Genomic DNA, 24262 nt, shown 5'->3' on the forward strand with positions numbered 1-24262 from the left:
TTTATTTTATTTTTAACTGATTTTAGAGTCATAAATTCATAACTGTAAAGAGTCCATGAACAGGATAAATTGGTTTCACGCAAAAGAAGATTACACAAATATTTAAGTATCCAAATTGTGCATTACTTCGTGCTCTGATAATGAAGAAATTAATTTTTAAATAGAGCTGTCCCGAAAAGTCGACGTCATTGATGACGTAAATGCGTCGACGACCACACCATCCCGTCAATGGTTAATTAAGGGTTAAAAAAATATTTGCATGGGAAGTTGAAAATGGCAGACGCTCGGGATTCAAGCGGGGAAAGCGGCACAAAGTCAAAACAGCACACCAGAGTGACCAAAGCATGGACTTATTTCAACGAAACAAAGGAGGATACACTGTACACTAGAACTGTCCCGACTAGTCGACGTCATTGATGACGTTAATCCGTTGACGAGCACAACATCACTTCGACGGGTAATGAAGGGTTAAAAATATATATGCGTGAAAAGTTCCGAATGTTGGACGCTCGGTATGCAAGCGGGGGAAGCGGCACAAAGCCAAAAAAGCGCACCAAAGTGTCCAAAACATTGACTTATTTCAAAGGAACAAAGGAGGGTACACTGTTGTGTCCTGTCTCTTCAATGCCAGGCTTGGCTGCACGTCGGCCGTGAATAAACACCTACGCTGTCCCCCAGTTGTAATTTTCGAAGACAACAGGAGTAAGTCCATCTAACTAACGCCATGTTTTATTGAAGTTGCTAAGCCTGTCGCGATATGCAATGAGTCCATTTATCGCACGGCAAATAAAAATGAGGGCGGTAATTTTCACAGTTGTGTTTTATCGCTGCGCGCGCGCATGCCTCCATTTGTGCGTGCGTGCTGATGGCATATGAGACTCCAGTTCCTTTCTCTTATCAACATTCTGTAGAATTAAAGTTCAGACATACAAAATAAGAAAACGCATCTATATTAAACACTGTAACGTTAGCATTGCTACACTGAGGTGAATGGGGGAAAAAAAAGACAACCTACTTCAGCCTGCAATAAAACATTGGCAGTCTTCTCGTAAACGTAAACTTGCGGTTAAAAGGTAGCACTTCAAACATGAAAAATCGCTGGTTAACAGCATTTGCAATTTTTTTTTAAAATCTATTATGAAAAAAAAAATCTATAACTGACACCACATGCAATGACAAAAAGTTCTTTTTTGCGGAGTGTAAAGCTTAGCTGTTTAGAGAACGTACTTCCGGTGAACATTTCAAAATAAAAGCATGTCATGTTCGTCATATAAATAACGATTTCTGGAGTTAAATCCACATACTTCAGAATTTAGATTCTACACTAAGAAAACCTTTAAAATGACACCCTTTATGAAAAATCTGATTGGCAATGAATAATAATTATTATAATACTATTATATATAGTACTATACTATATTAATGCTAGGTGTATTTTAAAGAATTGTTTTGAATTATGTTGGAAAGGCAAAGTCAGTGTTCAGAATCTGTTTACATTCCATTCTATTGCACAAGTTAATTGTATCAGCATTTGAATTCATTGTTTATGTGCAATTTATTATTGTTATTTACGTGTTTATTTGTACTTTATTAAAGAATTTAAGTGTTCCAAAATGTTTTTGTGAATTGATAAGCGTCAACAAAAATTTCATTGCTCAATTAGTTAAAAAAAAAAAAAAACATTAAAAATGATTAGATTAGTCGACTAATTGTAAAAATAGTCAGCTGACTAATCGGGAGAAAATAAGTCATTTGGGACAGCCCTACCGTACACCAAGTTTGCATACCACAGCAGCATGACGGCCGTGAATGAACACCTGAAGCGCCGTCACCCAGTTCTAATTTTGGAAGACGACAGGAGACAACAAGCTGGCGGATCGTAAGTACATATAAAGACATTTTTTTATTGAAGTTGTCTTTATGTGGGTCGTACAACAGAGTATTACGGGCTGATGTCGGACTAATGTAGCTGAATAAGCAGCACGTACTATACGTATCGCGTTACCGCCTCTGTAACATCAACAATATTGAAAGCATCTTATGTTCTGGAATCGGTTTTACTGATAAGGAAATTCTTATTATTTTGCTTCATCTACATTGAATTATTAGCAATGGAAGAAATCATACTAATGCTTGGTCGTAGCTCCCAGCGAAGGTACATGTATGTAAAGTAGGTAGTGGCTCATAGTAAGCCTGAACGATATATCGTTTAAACATCGCCATCGCGATGTGTGCGTGCGCTGTAGTCCCATCGCAAGGACGTGCGATAATTTTTATTTTTCTTAATCCACATACACCCTGCTTTCTGCTCTGCGCAGAGCCTCACACGCTCTTTGAACTTCACAGTCACTGCAGCACTTGTTTATCAAAGTTAACGATGATGGTATCTTTGATCTTGCCAAAGAAGCGGACATCACAGCGCAGCAGCTGTCAATCATCGTTTAACTTGTAAAACCGTTTCTGCGAGGAAGCCGCTTTGGAATGAATGTGTGTGCGTGTGTGGAGACGTTTGAGACATATAAATTAAATGCCAGAAGTGATCATGAGGAGTTTGTAATTTCTACATGTCCAACAAGAGTCACAGCTAAGGTAGATAAACAGAAGTATTTAATAAAGCCAAGCATTTTTCGACTACAGTACTTTATTCTTGTTCAAAAATGATTTGGTTTAACAGTTATGTTTAAAACTGATCATAATATAAAATAACGTTTGAATTGCTTAAAACCATTTATTAATACACTGTATATATATATATACAATACATTATATATGTATATATATTTTTTTAATTATTAAATTTATTAGGATCATGGAAGCTTCCACTTGGGGAAAATATATACATACAGTATATCCTGTATATACATAATATAATAAAAATATACAGTACTGTGCATAAGTTTTAGGCAGGTGTCCTGCCTAAAACTTTTGCACAGTACTGTGTGTATATATATATATATATATATATATATATATATATATATATATATATATATATATATATATATGTATTTTTTTTTAATCATACTTTGGGGAAAAGGTGAGAAAAAAAAACATGCCTTATATGTATCTCTTTCCAATGCTAAATCTGAATAAATACATTGAGCACACACACAAAAAAATAAAAATTTGGGGGGCGGGGGGCGCAACTTCGCGGTTTTTCACTTATCGTGGCGGGTTCTGGTCCCCATTAACCGCGAAAAACAAGGGATCACTGTACACTGGTCATTGAGAGTCATCCAAAGTCTTTCCAAACAGCTATTCAAGTCATCTAGTGACAATATCTTTAAAAAAATATATATATATATATATTTTTTTTTTTTTTTGTTAGTTTGTTTGTTTGTTTTTGTTTGTTTGTTTTTTTTAAATATCGCAATATAATATCGCAAACCCCAAAAAAATCGCAGCAATAGTTTTTTCCAATATCGTTCAGGCCTAGCTCATAGCTACATTACCCCTATGTAATAATGTGACTTTTTTCTCTTCGTAGCAATATTACGACTATAAACATGTTCTTTTTTTTTTTTTAATGTATTTATTTGGCCTTAATACTCCGTTGTAGAGTTGTATCAACGTGCATCAACATGTTTTTTCTCATTTCACTCCAGTTATATGTGACATTTATTTATCTAATCTGCTGGTGCTCACTCTTAATGCAGTACTTCTCAAATAGTGGGGCGTGCACCACCCCAGGTGGGCGCAGAGCCATGCCGAGGGTGGCGCATGTGACCGCGGGGAAATATACTACTTTTTTGGCGTACGAGAATAAAGTCTACTTGCACACCCACTCAGTAGGTGGCAGTGGCGCTCTCATTTTCAGAGTGTGTGCAGTATTTCTGAACAGAATAAGAGCACACAGAAAAGAATACAGTAGGAGACGAGGAAAGGCCAGTCTGTTTACTGTGTCTAAAAGTGTTTGCAGCGGACAGCGGGAAGCGAGATCAATTAAGTTGTCACTTATAGACGTTAGACCCCGATCACATTGATAAGCCGCTTGATTGTTTTTGCAGTGAAAACATGCCGAATATTGCCAGCTATCGTCCCTCTTTGTCAATGTTACAGCAGTAAACCAGCATGCACTACGAGCATGCTACATACAAAATAACCCCAAACCATAGCAAAGGAGCTGATACTGCCTGCAGCAAAAATAAAAACTGTCCACCTGTCCAATGACACTGTCGTTTAATTTTAATTCTTTATTATTGATTGATTTCATTACGTTTTTTTTTTCAATATCAAATGATCAAAAAAAATGTCCCTTGAGTGTATTTTTACAGTTTGAATGTAACTTTTTTTATAAAGGCAAATTGATGCGCCTTACTCTTCTCTGTTACAGACAAAACATTGTTAATAAAAGTTGATTTATATTGCTTTTTTCTCTTTAATATAAAAAAGTACAATGTTATGCAGAAAAGTACTTATAATAATAATTTTACAAACAAATGGTACTATTCACAGTGGCAGCAGAGAGTTGGGGGGGGCACGAAACATTTACGTCTTCGTGGGGGGGCTGTAACAGAATTGAGAAGAACTGCTATAATGCTCAGAACAATAAAGACATACCACAAAAATAGAAAGTAAGAATGAATTATTAGGTTAATTGTGATTGTGTATTAATTGTGAATTAATAATTGTCAACAAACGTTTAATTGCAAGATTAGCATTAAAAAAAAAAAAAACTCATAAAAAATTATTAGACTAGTCGACTTATCGTTAAAGTCTGCAGACGAATCGGGAGATAAATAATCGTTTGGGGAAAGCCCTATATTTAAACACAAACAATGCAAACGGACCTATTTTGTGAGACATAACATCAGTCACGCTACACGCGTGTAGCACATAAACGCTGATTCACACAAAACTGATAAAAATACCCCAAAAAATAGGAACACACTCTTTATAGCTTCTGTACCTTAGCAATCTGTGTCTGTCTTTTTTCTCCGTCTGAGACTCAAACGAAGCATGCTTGATCTTTTGTCCTCTATTCCAAATTAATTAATATGGTGAAAATGAAAGCAAAGTGTTGAATCCTACCTGGAACGGATATCGTTTCTTGGCTAAGTATTCAGCAAGGATGTCCAACATTCTGACCATCTGCGAGAAGATGAGCACTCTGTTGCCTCGCTCCCTGAGCCGAGTGAGGAGCTTGTCCAGCAGCACTAGCTTCCCGCTGCCCCGCACCAGTGCCTGCCACAAACAAACCCAGCTCTAATTTGCGTCGCCAAAGTTGTCCTGCGGTGCCGCCCGTAGCTAAAGTAGGTACTTACCTGCAGGTGTTCCTCTTGTGACTCGGGCTCTCCTTCCTCGGGCTGCTTGATGAGGAAACCGTGGTTGCAGCATTTTTTCAGCTCCATTACAATATTCAGGAAGCCCGAGGAGCTGCCTCGGGTGCCTTTGGAAAGAGCTTTGTAATTCCGGGTTAAAATCCACCTGAAAATGTTCAAGATTAAATTGACAGAAGGTAACTTTTGTATTCTTTAAATTACAGTAGAAGTTCCAAATTCCTAAATTTTGGGAACATGCCTACAGCTAAGTGAGAATTGAAGTCATGGTCGGGCAAAGTGCATTAAATATTCAAACTATGCAAAATAAGTTTAACGCATGAGACAGATGAAGACTCCTACTTGTAAAATTGCTTCTGCTGTGCGCTCATGTCAACACGGAGAATCTGCTCCACTTTGGCAGGAAGGGATTTTTCCACATCCTTTTTGACTCGTCGAAGCAGGAAGGGCTCCAGGACTTTGTGAAGACTCTGGTAGCCATTCTCTCTTCCTTTGCCGTGGTCGTCCTCAAAATCCTCCCATGAGTCAAATCTGGGCATACAACAAACAACCATATTTTCCGGACTGAGTTGCAAAGCCTAAGAAATATAGTTTTGTTTTTTTTTTTTCACATACTGGCAGCTACTTTAAGTGTGTTCTATACTTCCAGAGTTGTTCAGAAGACTTACTAATTTGGTATTGATTTGGAGTGAAATCGAAGGTTTGATTTTGAAATTCTATTTCATCACTGCTTGTTGTGCTTTATAGGCCAGTGATCTAAACGTATGGTATGAATTAGAGCCGTCTCGACTTATCGATGTCACCGATGACGCAAATGCCTCGATGAGCACAGCATACCGTCGACGGTTGATTAAGAGTTTAAAAAAAAAAAGTTGAAAGCACGTGTGCAAAGTTGAGATGGCGGAGGCTTAGGAGGCAAGAGTTTCGAGCGGGGAAGAGGACAGCGGGACAATAAAGTGCGTATAAAAAGCGGGCCTGAGTGTGAGTGGGTGTGCCATCTTAGGCACCCAACGATTCGATTACGATTCAGGGGGCTACGATTCGATTCTTGAACGATGATCACGGTATTGACGATGATCACAGTTATCACAATTATCGATGCATCGTAGATTACTAATTAATAAAGTAGAACAATTTTTGTCCATTATTTATTTAAAATATCCTAATGATTCAACAGGAACGATGGAAACATGCCCATACAACAAAAAGCTGCCCTTAAGCTGCTTTTATTTTTATTTATTTTTACAAGAAAGTTAAAAAACAACCATTTTAAAGGGAGTACTTATTTCCCTCAACGACACAATAAAATTTAACGTTAGCTAATTAGCTTAGCGCTCGGCGCTAACTATTAACACCTCAAAAACAACAACAATAAAGGCTAAACCGTACAAGAGGGTTCGTGTGCTCACCTCTTATACTCACACGGGTCATAGCAACACACTCAGGACAGTTTTCAATAGACATGACTTGAAACTACAGCTGGACATCTGAAAGACAATGAGCAACGAACTATCTCTCTTCTCCTCTTGTTCTAAAAAATAACTGTGCGGTCGCACAGACAGCGGTCGCGCCTCTTTGCCTGCCTGTCTCATACACAAATTAATTTTCCGTTTTTTTCAAAAGGAGTAAATCCCTCACTCAGTTACAGGCAGCATCCATTATAACGTTATGCGTGCGTGCGTCCGTTAAAGGTGTCCGGGCGGCGGCCGTGTCTTGAATTTCGTTCCGCTACGAGCGGCTGTCATAAAGTTATGTGGTAAAATCATCGTTTTTGAACCTTTCTGAATCGTAATCGAATCGTTTCGTGTCGAATCACGATGCATGTAAGAATCGAATTTTTGGAACTCCTCTATAACTTACAAAACTATTTTACAGAAGATACAATTATGTGCGTCATACTCACATACATCATTAAGTTTTTTTTTTTTTTTTTAAAGCAGTGGGTGGCAGTTAAAATGACAGTGTTGTGTTTCAGCTTTGTGCATTATGTCGCTAACATTAACCAAGCTATTTCACTCCAGTGACTGATCAAATTGTGTTAAGGCTTGTAGGCACGTTGCAAGTCCTGCTGCTTTACGTATTAATAAATGGAAACACGTGACATCTATTAATCTACTCTGCTCAACACCATCTAAAATTCTTATCAGCTGCTGGGAACACTGTAACAAAAAAACAAAACAAAAAAAAGGGCAAGCTTGACCTGACCATGTAGACATGCTCACATTCCTTTAATTCGATGCTTAGAGAACAATATTGAGATATGAGAGAAAACCTCAGAATTGTGGAGTATAAAGGAGAGGACTGCCCACTCTACCAAATATGGCGATGCTTTGAATTTGGCTGCTTTGGCAATCTGCTTTCTCAGAGTGCTTTTTTGGTTCTCAGTTTTATTGTTATTACTAACAGTGTCTGTTCTTCATCTGTGATGAAATAAAATTCCTTCCAAAAATGAAACCTCTACTCTAGTGAAGCTTATATATGTGTTCTTTTACGCTAGTGTAGTCTGAAAATATACAGTAACTGTCTTTTCAATGGAATGCCATCCACATTAAAGGTGTGGAGTTGAACATACTTGTCTGGCATAAGGAAGTGCAGCAGTGACCAGAGTTCTTTGAGGGAGTTCTGCAGTGGCGTGCCAGTAATGAGGAGCCTGTGGTTGGACCTGAACTCCATCAAGGTTTTGTACAAGAGGGAATCATCATTCTTCAGCCGGTGAGCTTCATCCACACCCAGGAACGCCCAGTTGATATTGCCCAGGACCCCCTGTAGAACACCATTTCCTGAGCTTCTCTTTCTTAATGTCAATTAAAATATCCAAAGCACCCACCTTGTCCTTGAGTAGAATTTCATAAGTGGTTAACAGTGCATTAAAACGGATTCTTTTAGTTTGATGGTTCACCCACTCGTAATCGCGGATCTGAGCAGAACAAATCATAGTAAAAATATTGCAGACTGTACATTGAATTTCATTCAGATTTAGCAAAAACACAACTTACCGTTTTTCTGCTCATGACATCACCGAGATAGACTACTACATTCATGTCAGGGGCCCAGGTATCAAATTCTCTTTGCCAGGAGGTTAGCGTAGACAATGGCACCACCACTAAGAATGGACCATACAATTGATGGTGGTGGAACAGGTAGGACAGGAAAGAGATGGTCTGGATTGTCTTTCCCAAACCCATTTCATCTGCCAGGATGACGCTATTACACCTAAAGAACAGGGGTTGATTTGTTACACGGCACATTAAATTCACTAGCATAGCCAACAATGTCAATGAAACACGATCATACCTGCACCAAGAGTGAGCTAACCAGTTCAGCCCAGCCAGTTGATAGTCCCTCAACTCCAGATTCTCGTCGCCAATGTACGACGGCTGCTTTTTCAGAGCAACAAATCTCGGCCTTTGTTTCAACACCTACGACCAGAGTTAAGTTCCAAAAATATCAAGCACTGTCTATTTAAGACCAAAAGGTGGTGCTGGTTTGACTCCTACCTTGCAGTCTTTTGAGGGGACAGTTTTGCTAGAGTTACGGCTCAAGAAACTGTCTATGCAGGGTTGGAACTTCTTCATGACGAGCGCGCCATCTTCCCAGCTGCATTCAGAATATGGGAGCCCCATCCACTTGCATAGATACTCGGGCTCATTGGATGACGTTTTGTGACTATGGGCTGGAAGGATACACTGATTTTAGTGCTGTCTTCTAGACAGTTCAATTGTTGTAAATTAGATTTACTTACATGGGAAGTCAGAGGATCCATGTGTTTTTCCTGTTTTAGTTGCTGTGGATGACACAAATCAAGTTAAAACAGGGGTATTGACACCATTTTTTCGCACTATGAGTTGCTATTTTTTTCTCTAGCTTTGAACAATGCTGTTATCACAACAAAGCAGCTTAATTCATTGATTTTTACGAGCTAATGAGTTTTTCTTTGCTTAGCGGAAGGCAGCATCATGGGATGACATAGCTACTTTTGGAGCATTCAGAATGTTAACCTACAACAGCTTTTTCCATCTATTTACCAATACCCTCCAGAGTTTCCGAATGAACCTTTAGCATTGTAGCTAGGATAGCATTTTGCAGGGTATTTTTGTGAAAAGGTACAGGTACATGTCAACTTGTAGTCAAAATACGATCCTTGGTTTCACTACAGAAGTGGTTTGACATTTATGAAAAGAAATAAACATCCATAATTTGCCAGGGCAAACTGTTGCTAGCGCCAATAAAGCTAGCTGCTTATTTGAACTTCAAACATTCTGGGGATTTTATTGATGTAGAGTACTATTAGTGAAAAACAAGTATACGGCTAGCTAGTTGTTGGACAGATTCAATAAGAATTACAATAGGGCCTTCGCACTTTTAGTGCTCGGGCCCTAATAAACATCCACATTGTGCTACACCGAAGCGGAAAGTTTTTAGCCTGGAGTCAAACAGTGTTTTTTTAAGAGGACTACGTCCGCTGCAATATAACTACACATGTGCCGGTCACCGGTTTCAAGGTATACCGTGGTACCAAAACGTCACGTTTCAAAACCGCAAAAATTTTCCGTCATACGGTCCCTACAGTATAGGCTATTTTTTCATGTCCAAAATGCATGGAGAAATCCCTCGCTTGCAGCTGCAAGGCTCAACCCTTCACCACCGGTTGTTGCTCTCTGTGCTACATGATGGCTGGAGGAGGTGAAACTCCTGGACTTTTTCCCCCCATCAAAGAAAACGAAATCGCTGGTATGGGAATACTTTGGCTACAGAAAAGTTACAGACAGCCACGGATTAGAGGAGGGCCAACCGACATGTAAGACATGTTTGCGGAAGGTGGTTGCCGAGGGGGCAATACCTCCAGTATGATTTTGCATTTATACAAAATTAAAGGTTAGTAAACATTGTTATGAATGTTTCCCACCAGCTACGAGAGGGAACTCCAGCGTGTTTAGTGTGTCTAGCGGTGGTGAAATGTGTTGTTTTTTTCTCTCTGGCAACTGTCTGTGCTGTGAAAGAGTGTGTGTATAATGTAAACCTAATACGAGTCAGACACGTGTGCTTTTTCTGGAAAATAATTATTTTCGTTCTGATGGTAATAGTGTTGAACTGTAACTGTGGGTTTAAACTCACCAAAAGGACTGCATTTATTTTAATTTAGAATATTTCAGTTACTTTTTGTAATTATTTTCATTTTATTTTAACTTAACATTATACTATGTTCCAATTTGCTAATGTATTTTGAAAAATAAAAATCCTGTCCAAAGGAAAAAAGGGTGTTTTTTTTTTTTTTTTTTTTACCCAGATATCTCAAAGTAATACATTTTAGAGCTGTAATTGCAATACCGTGAGACCGTGATATTTTGACGAAAGGTTATCATACTGTCAGATTCTCATACCGGCACATGCCTACACATAACAAGTCGAGGTGAAATTGATTTTTATTTTTTCTTCTTCCTAATTGTAGCGATCTGGTTTTTAAAATGAAGTGCTTTACTGACTGTGAAGCAGCTTAACTGTATTTGAAAGGGGGACACAATTTGGCATGTTGATGTTAATCTGGTTAATAAAGATATATTAGTTTAACCTCAGTTTAATTCATTTGAAATGGGACAATGTAATTTCATATTACACATGGTTAAAAAAGCCAGAAGACTAGTTTTCATCTGAACTACCCTTGCCATGATGTAAAAGAGAATCGATAAAATGTATATCTACAAGAGAAAACCATGGTCAAACATTTAAAAGAATGTAATGTAGCAATATTATATACATAAATTGTAAGGGAGTGCAAAGTACACAGCACCTAAACAATATAATGTAAGACACAGCCAAACACAATATACATAAGATAAACTAAAATTACCATAGTGCAACATATATTATTTAATCATCAACACATATCATGGACACCCGTGGCTTGTATTCAGATTCGGCTCACATATGTACTTTTTCTCATTTTATTAAATTTGTCTGGTGCACCTTGTTTACCAAATTAACTGTAGGAATTTGTTTACGGTGTCTGAGTGAGCTCTTACCAATGACGCGTTCCACAAACTGAAATTGCTTGTTCAAGTCTGCAATGAGCTCCATCTGGCAGTTGTGGAACTCCACATCCTCAGGAGATGCCTTATTCAACCTGAAATATTTGTAATTATTAGGGTTTTTTTCCCAAATATGTATTACATTGTTTGATTAGTTTATGATTTAAAAAAACAAAAAAATCACCATGCGCTGAGTTCTTCGTTTTTCTTTTTGAAGTTGTCCAGCTTCTTCAAGCCCTTAACCTTCTGCTGCATCAGTGAGTCCATGCTCTCCCATGTGTTGTGGATGTAAGACCAGCCCTTCCACTTAACGAGATACTGAGTTTCCCCTTCGTCATTACTGGGGTCAAAGCCTTCACAAGGGTCCCCGTTCTCCTCCATTGCATACATGGTTGTGGGAGCACCTGTGGCTAAGATCCCCCCCAAAAAAGGTGTATCAGCCAACTTCAACTGGGAATGTTAATAGCAGTGTTTTTTTTTAACAATGATGATAATGAAAATATTTCATCGACCAACAATTTTTTTCATGACTATGACGTGACGAGCCAAAAACGTGGCTTGGGAGACGAGACGAATGCCAGTTTTCGTCTGAAAATGGGGGTGAAAACGCAACAGTTTCTGTCATATGTTCACAATGCGTGAGTCAGAATGGCATTTTCATATTGTACGTGGAGTACGTTAGCTTGCAGTGTTTACGGTCAAACACTTAAAAGAATGTAATGTAGCAATATTATATACATAAATTGTTTGGGTCGTGTCACTCATGTGCTGCCCCTCTCCGTAACTCTTCTCACCAGAGTTTAGGATGTGTTTCAAGCGAGGCTGTGCTCCATCTAGCATGTTTTGAAACATGGTAATTATTTGTTTTCTTATCATGGCAAGAAAGAAGACAAGGTTGCTTTTGCCTTTAAAAGGTCTGTGTTGAGTGATCATCTCACACTAAATGTAACTCCTCGTATTAGCATAGCATTCTTATTAGCATTAGCGTCAACTTTAGCATAGCGAGCATCCTCCATAAGTCAGACTCATTTTTTTTTTTAAACATACAGTTCGTGGCATCTAGGAAGGTTTAATTGAAAATAATGTACTGCTTTTCCTGCTGAGTGTGTATTATCATCACCAAGTTGGCGTTGTCCTTGTTGACACTACAATATGTGCTTGTCTGTCAATGCTCATTCGAAATTGTTGGAGATCTTTAGTTTTGGACTAAAGCTTTTGAATTTTACAGACGGAAACATTTTGACTAACTGTCGACTAAAACGAGACAAAATTTGGATTAGATTTCGTCGACAAAAACTAGACAAAGATGAACACATGTTGAAATTACAAAAATATGGCTAAGAATAATACGTATTCTTGTTCTAAAGACTACGCCTAGGTTCATACCGCAGGTGTTAATGCACAAATCAGATTTTTTGCGTGTTTTTCCGACTCGAGTGAGGCTTTAACTTGATGGTCTGAACGGGAAAAGTCGCATAAAAGTGGACCATTTCAAATCCGATCTGGTTCACTTTCGAAAGTGGTTTAAATCCAATCTGGGCCAAATTTTTCCAGAATGTGGCGGCGGTCTGAATTGTCAAGGCTCCAAAATCGGAATTCATGCAGCAATTACGTCAGCAAAGAGCGAGAGCAGCAGGCAAGATGGCAGCAATGTGACTTTTTATTAGCGTTAGCGCCTAGCTTGAACTTGGCTTTTACTGCGCAGGAGGCGGGCCGGACCACAGTCATTAAAAAAAATACAATGAAGAAAAGGATAAGCCTGATAATGCTCCATTTCTTACCCTGCGCCAACTGCGCAATATTTCAGTATTGCTTTACATGGCCGAGTCGGGGCAAACTGAAGTACACACGTAAGGGTTATGTCTGTACATCATGCACGCACAGTGCGTATTTGTTTTGATGCTTCTGCGCATGCAGATCACTTTGCTCAGCGCGGACTGCGAATTAGTGCGCATGTGCAATACTTGAATGGGCTCAATGGACAAAGGCAGTCTGAACGGGCACGCCAAAAAACAGATATAAAAAAAAAAATCAGAATTGTGCACTAAGACCTGCAGTATGAACCTTGCCTAAGAGTAAGACAAAACATAAAAGGGCTGCCAAAAACAACACTGGTTAATAGAAAGTTTGACAAAAAGGTAGGACAGGCAATGGCTCATATTTGGAAATTATTTGAAACACGCTTGCGATCACCTCCTTTTTTGCCGATCCTGGTGTCCATGACTTTCTCAATGGTCTCGCTGTCATCATCCTGTTGTTCCTCGCACGCATCGCCTGTCATCTCAATCAGATCGTCAGAGTCTGTTTCAAAGTCATGTTGGTCTTCTTTATAGCTAAAATAAGGGTGGGCAACATAGCATATGATGAACTGTTATTTCTTGGTTAGTTATGGGTCGGCATAAACAAATTTGCAGATTTTTTTGGTTCTATTTACTTGCCAGATTGTTGTTTCTTATTAAATACCTTTTGACTTTTGTTGCCCCTCTCCGACGAGTTTGTCTCTTCGGAGTGTCGTCATCATCATCCTCATCATCGTCATCATCCTCCTCCTCCTCCTCGTCATCTTCGTCCTCAGGAGAAGATTCCTGTTTTCTTGATTTCCTCGTTTTTTGGGACATTTTTTTGTTTGAGGATTTTGTCTGAGGTCTGTAAAAGAACAAAAGAAGGGAAAAAAGGGAAGAAGGGGTAGGTTGATCCACTTTAGAGAGGCCTCACCAAATATCTTCTTTAAAGCAGAAGTGGGTAACATCCTTCCTTCTAAGGTCCATACTAAATTCGTCAAAAATACAGTGGTACCTTGACTTATGAGTTTAATTCACTCTGTGACCATACACTCAGTCTCCTTATGCCAGGCCCCGCCTTTTAAAGCCACAGATGCTACAGTGGTGATTGGTGAACATGGCAATGTGCTACTTCACTTTGATTATTTGCACTGCCTGAACATAAGACTATATCATACACATTTATATTTATAATTACATTTTATACTTTTATACCTGCAAGTCACTTTTGAGATTTTAACTTATCTTATCCTGCACTGTAAAGGGAGATGCTCCACAATTTCATTTTACAATTTTATAATGACAATTAAGGGCTATTCTATTCTATTCTATTCTATTCAAAGCCCAAAGTACACAAAAAGTACTTCAAAAAAGGAACTTCAAATGCATTGCATTTTATATATTTGATTTTTTCTAATAGAACAGCTTGTATTTCAAAGACCTGTCAATTGGGAAGCTTGTATGTCAAGATACCATTGTCATCAGCAAGAAGCAAACAAATTTGCTAATCAAAGAATTTTTCTTTTATGGTTTAATAGCTTTTTGTTGTGTTCCCACTTCTGTTTTAATCCTTTATATAGGCAAGTGACTATTTTTAATAATAATTTTTTTTTAAAAGTAGCCCATAAAGACCTGGCATCGACATAGATGGACATCACATTTTGGGTCATATAGCATTTTGTATACAAGTGTGTGGGCTACATGATCCACATGGCAGTGTCTCAAATACTTGTTCTCCCCACTGTATGTGATTTTCATGAAGCTAACCTAAACTTTGTCTTTGAAGATTTTAGGGATATACTGTAGTCATGAAAACCTAAAATGGTTCATATTTAGCTGAAAGATGGTTATGTCTATTAGTTGTCAAAATATTATTTTATGTTTAACTAATTTTGGAGTTGTAAATGCGTAATGTAATCCGTCTATGAAAGTTTGATGTTTTCACTCCAATACAGCATCATTTTCACTAAAAAATATAAATTTGTTTAAAAATGTATCATTTGGCAGATTATGATCAATTATAGTGGTTGCTTATTTTGTATAAAAATATTTTAGCTAAATCTAGTGTTGAAGCATGCAGCTTTCATTACTTTGCACTGCATTTATGGTCCTATCATAATCATTTTTTAATGAAGTTATTCTCATAATGCACTTCAAAAAAGGCAAGAAAAAAAAGATAGGTAAGCTTTGAAATTGTTAAAAGTTGTTATGTTTACATATGACTACTTCCCCACCAGAGGTGATCGTTACCATGTGTATTACATGTTCTTAGAAATTAATCAATTGGATATTTTACTGCAAATACAATACGAGGGACCTCAAACTGTTTATGAAAAAAAATTACTGAGTCTATTGCTAATTTTTTGGGATCCCATTAGCCATTGCTTTTAAAATGGCTATTTTGACTGGGGTCCACATCTTAAAAACATTTATAAATGCATAAACATATATATTTGACAACTCAAAATTACATTACATTTACAATCATATAAAACTACAGCAGTGTGTCAGCGAAGTTCTCTTAAATATGTGAATACTGACTAGGGCTTCCACGATAACTAATTTTAGTGTGCGATAATTTATTTCATGAATTATTGCGATATGCGATATTATTGCATCCCCTCCAATTAAAAAAAAAAGTACAATAGCACTGTGAGAATACAGTATATAATAATAGACCACTTACACCCATTTAAAAGCAATAAATGTTTACTCTTAAATTCAAAAATACTTAAGAAATCACAACTAAAAACAATAGACCATGCCTCTTTTAAGTAAAAGACAACAACATTAATACTGCACAGAAACACAGAAGAAATAAAATGTGTTTTTAAGAAAAAAAAAATTCCACTTAATAATTTAAGCATCTAGGCAAATTAAAACTTTTCCCCTCATAGCTTCTGCTATGGCGTTCCATGTGTAATACAGTGGTACCTCTACATACGAAGTTAATTCGTTCCAGGAGCTTGTTTGTAAATCGAAATGGTCGTATGTCGAGCAGGATTTTCCCCATAAGAATACATTATAATTCCAATAATTCGTTCCACAGACCAAAAATCCACACTACATCCTTAATAAATACTGCTGTTACTATTGCAAATAGCAATTACAAAGAGCAAAACAAATAAAATATGAATACAAATCAGAATAACAAAGATATATTAATAGCAATAATAACAATAATACAGTACAGTACCTGTAATAATGTAACGAATCGGCTTTTAATGTGGCGGACTATTTTTGCTGTACCTGAACGCACCGCGGGGCTGACGGAGAGCAGGAGAGCGCTATTTTACTTTCTGTTTCAATCCTGGCGTCAAAAGCAGTGGACACTCAGCGAGTTGATGGAATAAATGATTAGAAACCTGACGAAGCTGGCGATTTCTTTGGCAATGTTACCACAATAAGAACTGTCACCTTAACTTATAAAGACTGGTGAACGGAGGAGGACCGCCGACCGAGATCGGCATTCTACGGCCCTATTGTCGACCCAGTTCATGGATGCACACACCATGCTTATATTTTGCTATCATTCACATCTTCATTTCAATGGTAACCGTCACCTTTTCTTTTTTTTCTCCACCTGCAACAAACTTAAACTGCACTAAACTAAAAAATAGCCTAAACCATCCGGCGGGCTCCGACACGCCTGAGATGGTCCGCAGTCAATCCGGAGCACTGACGCGGCCGGTATACGTTGAATGTATAATGTATGTATAATGGGAACAAATTGGCTCCGGTGCTATTTTTTGCTGGACCCAGAACAAAAATGCATTTTGCGTAGTTGGTAACAAGGAAGCCAAACTTTTAACACCACGTCGGCCGCACGTAGGTGCACGCAAGGCGATAAATCGCAGCGGAAAAATTATCGCCTTCATTTTTATTTACCGTGTGATAAATGGAATTATTGCATATTGCGACAGGCTTAATACTGACATCATGGCATTCTGCTATTTTACAATAGTTTTGGTAAATATCCTTCATTATCATAATGCATAGCTTTCATGAGAATCATCCCTATGTGGATGCCAGGTCTCAATTATAGTATTTTTTTTTTTTTTTCATTTTTAATCATTATATATATTACATACATTTAACTTTAAACTGATACAATGTTAATTAAAACAAACTAAAAAATAATATGAATAAAAACAGAAACATACTGGTTATGGCCCCTAATTAAACTTGTTGAAAAGTTTTTTTTAACTATGGATACAATTTCATAGTATTTAACTGCAATTGACAAGGGACATCATCATATTCATTCAAACTGGGAGGACTGGCTGCGAATGCTCATACTGCAGTGCCATTGACGGCGCTAGACGTCCAATCCATTTTGACTGAGAGGGGTGAATGAGCCGTCAATGACAGCCAATGTGTTAAATAAGTCCTCTATAAAGGTGTAACTCAATCATGCAACAGACAAATAAAATGGAATGAAGTTGTCCAGCGGGTAGCTGTCTGACGGCCAGGCCTTGCTAAGCTCTTACCTTCTAGCAGGAAGTCGTCTGGATCTAACTTTTTTCTCTTCCTGCTCACTGTCTGTACTGCTGGAAGCTTCCTCCTCGTCATCATTTGAGTCATCATCATTCCAGATACTTTACAACAAAAAGATGCCACAAGTTCACCCACACGGCGCATTACTGTTGTTTTACTGTTACCAATTGCAAGTTTGTCCTTGTGTGGGATTAACACAATTTGATCACTATATGGAGCAATCAAAATAGAGATAATATCAACACCTGGCTGACTAGAATCTAACTTGGCCAACAGACACCCAGCTCCAAATGAGAATAAATCATATCAATGAAAACATGAACTGAAAATATAAATGATATTGTGAATTAAATGATATTAGAAGATGCTAACGACCAAATACTCACTCCTTCTTCTTTACTCGAGAGCTTTTTCTTTTGGGACTTTCACTTTCTGAGTCACTGCTTCCCTGTAAAAAAACATCAATACAGCTTTTTAAGCACCAGGCCTGACAACTACAAAAACAAAACAAAAAAATCAGTGATATGAATATTCTTGGCTGAAACTGAAAATGAGGAAACCAAAATGGCATCTCAGGGGGCCTATTTAACCAGTCGAGTAAGAACGAGAGTTGCAGGGTGTTATGCAACAGCTAAATGAAGCTGAATGAAAGCACATTTTTTGTCTGGTTTTACTCAGCCGAAAATTTTGCTTTACCCCAGCGCCGATATTCAGTCGAGATGGTTCTTGTCTACTGCGATTTGACCTTCTGACTCCATATACGTCTGGATGTTCCTCCCACATCTGAAGCAAAAATAACGACAAGCAACATCTTGAAAATTGAGTATATTTAAAGCTCATTATTTATTTCCCCTTATAATATTAAAAGACGAATTCTAATGTTACTTCTTTACCTTCTTGACATCAGCTAGACGTTCCTTCTTCTTAACTGGCTTGTCTTTGAGATCGCCGCTACCTTGCCTCTTGGACTCGGCAGACTCGCTTCCACTGCCTGAGTGACTCTCGGATCCCGACGAGCTGTTGGACTCAGAGCGGCGGGAAGGTTGCCTCTCACTGCCGTGTTCGCTCTCGGACTGACTCCCCGACTCGGACGCGGAGCGGTTGGATTCTTCCGACGCTGAATTGCTGTGGTAAGAACACGGCCCCTTTTGAATTATATTTTCACAGCTATATCTTCTGCATGTGATGATGTGTGTTGAAATAAGCGTGATAAGTTTCGTGCTGCAACGATTAATCGATTAACTCGAGTATTCGATTTGAAAAAAATATTCGAATTAAATTTTGTTGCTTTGAGTATTTGTTTAATCAAAGTGGCGTTGTAATGGTTAACTTTGGAAGTGTTTGCATTTAGTTTTATGGATTAGGGCAGATACACTGCCCTCTGGACTGCCTCTTTTCACATGCCTGAATCCAACTGCTCCCTGTTAAAACCAACATAAGCTAAGTTTTTGTTTGAGCTAATGTTTTTTTTAATGCATTCATAATTTAGTTTATAGGTATATTTAGCCGTTTTTTGAGAGAATATGTATCTGAAGCATTTGTTAAGAGCATTGTTAAAAAAAAACTAGCATTTTATAGCATTTAAGCTAGCGGAGTTTTTATATGTAAGTTAGCCTTTTGTTGTACATAGATCCGCATTAAAAAAAAAAAAAATTGTACCGTTTGAGGCTGAGCTCTTGTATTTTAATTTTTCATTTTACTTATCCGATTATTCGAACTAACTAGTCCATCGATTAATCGAATACTAAAATATTTGATAGCTGCAGCCATAGATAAGTTTATTGATTAATCTGAATTTCTTTTTCAAAATTATTTTCTTTGATTTCTTGATGTGTTTTCAGTAGCTAAAAGCACATCAACACTGATACAGTATCTTTCCTTGCACTAGCAACATGGCAGCAAACAAAGTGGAGCAAGTTTCCAAAAATGAATACATATTTTATACCTTTTTAGAGGTACAGCTGCATATGTAATCTGTGATTATATCTAAAAGCCAAACACAATCATAACTAGTACTCATGATTTTAGGAATTTTTCTGACTTGAAAGCTTTGTATTACGATTGTTTTTAACCCTTACTCATTTATATCATTGGCTGCCATTGACAGCACTAGTTGTCCAATCTATTTTGACTGAGAGGGATGAATAAATGTTCATTCCCAGTCAAAATGGATTGGCCGTCTAGCGCTGTCAATGGTACTTAAACATGAGTATTCACAGCCACTCTTCACGGCTTCAATAAATTGGACATCTATTGCCTGAAAAATACCTTGCAATGAGTTACATACGATGAACAAAAAAATAAATAAATCAACTTTGTTTTCATTAACGTTGTATTAATTAATAAATGTATTTCAATTTTAAACTACAATAATGGTTTATATTAAAACGAACACTAATTTCTCATATTTCATTTTATTTAAATAAACAAAAATAGTTACTTGCCGTATAAAGGTCTTAAGTGCTAACTTTTGTATAGCGACCATTGTCTCTGATAAGGCTAAAGAGTGTCGTTTGTCGCGCAGAAACACAACCTTCCACATTTTTCTGTTCTGTCATTCTGCTTCTCAACACATGAGGGCATCATTCCGCAACAAACAAAACTAGACTATTAGCGTCGCAACTGCAGAAACTGTTTTTAAGCAGTAAAAATAAAAAATGTCATGACGGCTATTAAAAAAGTAATATTAATGGTTGCAACAGCAAGATATAAATAGTCGAGGACTTCTGATGATGACCTAACACGGAAGGATAAAGCTACTTCCCCTGAGGGCGGGACAATATACGAAATCTACAATTCCTATTGGTCAAAGCGTTGCTGGGTAATATTCCAACCAATCGTGAGTTCCTAGGTTCAGCCCGCCCAAGCAATGAACACTTCCGGTTAACGAGTCACACATTTTTCCAATGAAGTGGACAAACAGCAGGGAGAGCTCGGGCCATTAGATTTTAAACAATATTTAACTAAACAGGGGTTACTCATTTCGTAAGCTTCCTGTCAGCGAATTTATCTTTACCTGCCGCGCTCCCACAATGTTTATGTGTCAAGAAAGGAGGTTTAACTAGTGACAAAAAGGCTCTAATACTTTACTAAGCAAACCAAACTAAAATGGCTGCCACGAATGCATACAAGTGAGAGTAGACTGTTCGTGTGCTCAAAGAAATTCCGTAGTTTATGTAAAATGTACGTCATTAGTAAATGCGAGTTGCATTAGCAAGGATATTACACAACACCTCAATTTACCTTTACGTAATTAAATGTTAACCGACACGCTAAAGCCGTGCTGTTTTTTGAGCAAAGTTGGGGGATGGGTCGAACATTCGAATATGATGTCTAAATAATGTTAAAATGTGAGTAAAACGTTACAAGAGAAGTCCGTATACAAAGTTGCCTTGCTAAAAGGAAATTGACAATTCTTGGACGTTATATCAATGTATAGTCATAATTAAAAAAAAAAAAAAAATCAAAGTAGTTAGCTGATATGCAAGTAATGTTTAAAAGCAAAAACATGGCAAATAAACGCTCATAAATATCAAACTAATGTTACAGAGAGATTAACAACTGAATCAATTCGTTCATGTAGGACAATATGTAAACTGGCATTTTATAATAAACACAAGTTAAACTGCATTCATTGAAGTACCTCTAACAAAAATGGAAGACGAGTTAAAGATTTTAAAAGTTTTCACATTTAGTGACGAGATTCAAATTCACTTTTGTGTAGAATGATTTAATAGGTTTATTTAAATGAACTTATCACGACTTTCCTTGCTTTCAACTAAATCTTAGTTTGTAGCTGCTAATATCATTAAAAATTGGTGCAATGCAGCAGCAAGTAAAATATATGCTCTGGTTGTTTAACACTGACAAAACAAAGTAAAACATTTTTAAACAAGTACATATTACAAGCAATGCATTCAATTGGGGGATAGTTAGGTGCCAATTCATTTCTAGAGTAATGATGTCCCTTCCAGCCTCGTAAACTCACTAGTACGTATAGTGTAACAAATGCAATGAAAATCAGGGTGTGGCTATTAAACAATAGCAAGGTCATTGGTGACGATCGTGCATTTCGTCAGTGACTAAAGCACGCATATGCAAATACATACACACACACACACGCTGAGACAGGTGATCAACCATGCTTAACAGGGTAAACAAGTCATGTACACGTTAAAGAGCATTTTTCAATTATATCTATATAATTAAGTAATAATCAGCATTGTTTCCATACCTGGATGCATTACTTTGTGCCGATCCTTCATCCCCTTGTTTTTTGTTTCTGTTCTTCATCGTGGAAGAATATTTTTGTGCGTTTATATCCTTTGGGAAATTATCTTGTCTCCTGGTATTCGTGTCAAAAAGTTCCAGCCAGGAGACGTGAAGTAGCACACAAGTCCCTCAAGATTGTCTTCGCCCCTCGACAGACAGTTTAAATCCCCGGTGCGACGCGAGAGGAGAAAGTGGAATTAAATACGAATGTTTGATCATTATATTTAATATATATACATTATATACACGAAATATACTTCCTACGGACATGTGCTATTCCATTAGCCTACATATGCTCGGCTATCCATTTCAATGTGGGCCGATTCACGTCAATTAATTTTAACTGCGTCATCAGAATGACCACCAAAAAATAAAGTTAAACATTGAAACAATGTTGGATTAATCAAACAAACCATGCAAACATAGCAATCTTAACAAGGTAGCAGCTAATGCATTCAACTATTTCGTTTCGATTCGCCGCGGTTGCAAAATGAACTAAAATGTCAAATTAACAGAAGCGGCAGGGAAAAGCAAGTTATTTTAATGAAATACAAAAAAATGCCATTTTAAATACATTTTAGGCCTCCCAGAACCTGCTCAGCTGTCAAGCCTGAGCGAGACAAGAGGCGAGCAGCAGCACACTAAAAATGGAGGCGCGCCATGGCTGCCGGAGCTCTGCATGGAAAACAACGACAAGCACTGCCCACAGCCCGACAGACCTTCAACGCGGAAAAACCACCCAAAAAGCTCGGCGAAACGGCACCAAAGCGGTCAAAACGTCGAGCGTATAACCGGAGGCATCACTAGAACGGAGCAGGACGTCGCCTCAGTCGACACAGGGGGCAAGAAAAACAGAATGACGACAGTCCATAGCAGCCTTCCTAAGGATCATCCGCCATCTAGAGCTCCTTCCTAGCTCTGAAAGCCTTTGATTGACGTTATTTTCATTTAGCCAACACTCAGGTGATGTTTAAGTCCCTCCCCTTCATCTTTAACTTTTCGTTTAGGGAAACGTGGAATTATGTTCATCACAATTTAAAAGAAAAAAAACAACCTTAAAGTGTAAGTGGTAGTATCACTTAAATGGACAAAGAATAACGAGTGGAAATAATTTTTTTCTCTCCCCTTCTGCAGCAATTGCATCACTTCCTGCTTGAGCAGGAAGAAGAACAACCAGAAGCCATTTTAGAAAGCTTTAGGAGACCATTTCATCTCATTAAATGTCATGTCAGAGTCACCATTTTAAAACTTTTATTGACATAATTGAGTAAACATAAGGAATAATGACAAAAAATACCCAATACAAAACATGATTATTAGAAACAGAAGTGACTTAAGAGGTGTTACCAATATTTCGTAATTACATTTGCCTTGTAAGTACATCGACCGATCTTAATTATCAAGTTAATTTAAAATCGTAGCCAACTGTAATACAAATATGAAACTCCGGAATTTAATGAAAACGGCAAAATAACAATTCTCATGAAACAAAGTCAAAGAAAAAATACATAACACTTTATTCAAAACAGCATGAATACCAACAACGTACAATTGCCAAGTTTTGTGATTCTCAAAAACAGTGAAAAAATATTTTAAGTCCATGACACAGCCATCCGATGTCTACGATGTTTTAAAACATTTTCAAAAATCCATAGGAAATCCCATCAAAAAAAGGTTTCAGCTTGTCAAAAAAAATGCCATCTTCGCGTTTAAACAACGCTATCTTCACGTTTTAACGCTGGCTCCATTGTCAGCGAAATCCAGGTGAATGGGTTCTTGATGGGACAAAAAAGAAGGAAACAATGTCAAATTATCACTCATGTCCCATAATCGACAAAAATCAGAAGCTTAAGTAGACTAATTGCGGTCAATCGTTTGTAACAATTTGGTAAAAGCAATTCAACAATTGACCACTAGGGGTTTAACAGGTCATGCTAACCAGGCCATTACATTATTATGCGACAATAGTAACTTATGACGGTAAAGAAAACAAAAGTGATTCTCAATTTCAACGCATCTTGGCCAAGTTAGTTAAGTTTATTATAAATTCAAATATTTGTAATATTTTATAAGACATTTTAATTTAATCAGAACTTCTTGACAGAAGACTAAAACCTGCGTTTTAGTTGGATTAAAATGTTTGACTATTTCATGCCATTTGGTGGTTCAAAAAACTTGACGTATAATTGTGATCAGTTAGCATTCCAAATTGACTTATGCTGTTTAGGTTTGTTGATGTATCCAGGTTGAGTAGTGGGCCTTCTTGATATAAACTAACGGAAGTGACTGAAGAGACACTATTAATAAATATCTGAAAATGAAATGCTGAACGAACTTTTTTTCCCCTCACTCTGTTGAATTAGTATTAAAGTTAGCGATAAAAGAGCCAGGAATGTTAAAAAACAAA

The 24262-nt window shown here is 37.5% G+C and overlaps 1 protein-coding gene across 4 annotated transcripts in view; it reads right to left on the reverse strand.

Moving 5' to 3' along the window:
- chd2 (chromodomain helicase DNA binding protein 2) overlaps positions 1–24262 on the reverse strand; it is a 52427-nt gene that overhangs the window by 22424 nt on the left and 5741 nt on the right. For 3 of the 4 annotated variants that reach the window (XM_057835887.1, XM_057835888.1, XM_057835886.1), the window contains 18 exons: positions 21818–23630; positions 18477–18708; positions 18280–18366; positions 17970–18031; positions 17577–17684; positions 13769–13951; positions 13499–13638; positions 11490–11715; positions 11300–11400; positions 9022–9063; positions 8777–8952; positions 8574–8698; positions 8276–8492; positions 8107–8196; positions 7852–8042; positions 5622–5810; positions 5265–5427; positions 5032–5184 (listed from right to left, as the gene is read on the reverse strand). In XM_057835887.1, coding sequence (XP_057691870.1) covers positions 5032–5184; positions 5265–5427; positions 5622–5810; positions 7852–8042; positions 8107–8196; positions 8276–8492; positions 8574–8698; positions 8777–8952; positions 9022–9063; positions 11300–11400; positions 11490–11715; positions 13499–13638; positions 13769–13951; positions 17577–17684; positions 17970–18031; positions 18280–18366; positions 18477–18708; positions 21818–21876 — 2544 coding nt within the window. In that variant the 5' untranslated portion in view covers positions 21877–23630. The remainder of the gene's footprint in view (positions 1–5031; positions 5185–5264; positions 5428–5621; positions 5811–7851; positions 8043–8106; positions 8197–8275; positions 8493–8573; positions 8699–8776; positions 8953–9021; positions 9064–11299; positions 11401–11489; positions 11716–13498; positions 13639–13768; positions 13952–17576; positions 17685–17969; positions 18032–18279; positions 18367–18476; positions 18709–21817; positions 23631–24262) is intronic. The other variant, XM_057835890.1, reaches the window with a different exon arrangement.

Source organism: Corythoichthys intestinalis, chromosome 5 (genome assembly GCF_030265065.1).
Source record: "Corythoichthys intestinalis isolate RoL2023-P3 chromosome 5, ASM3026506v1, whole genome shotgun sequence".
Classification (NCBI taxonomy): Eukaryota; Metazoa; Chordata; class Actinopteri; order Syngnathiformes; family Syngnathidae; genus Corythoichthys; species Corythoichthys intestinalis.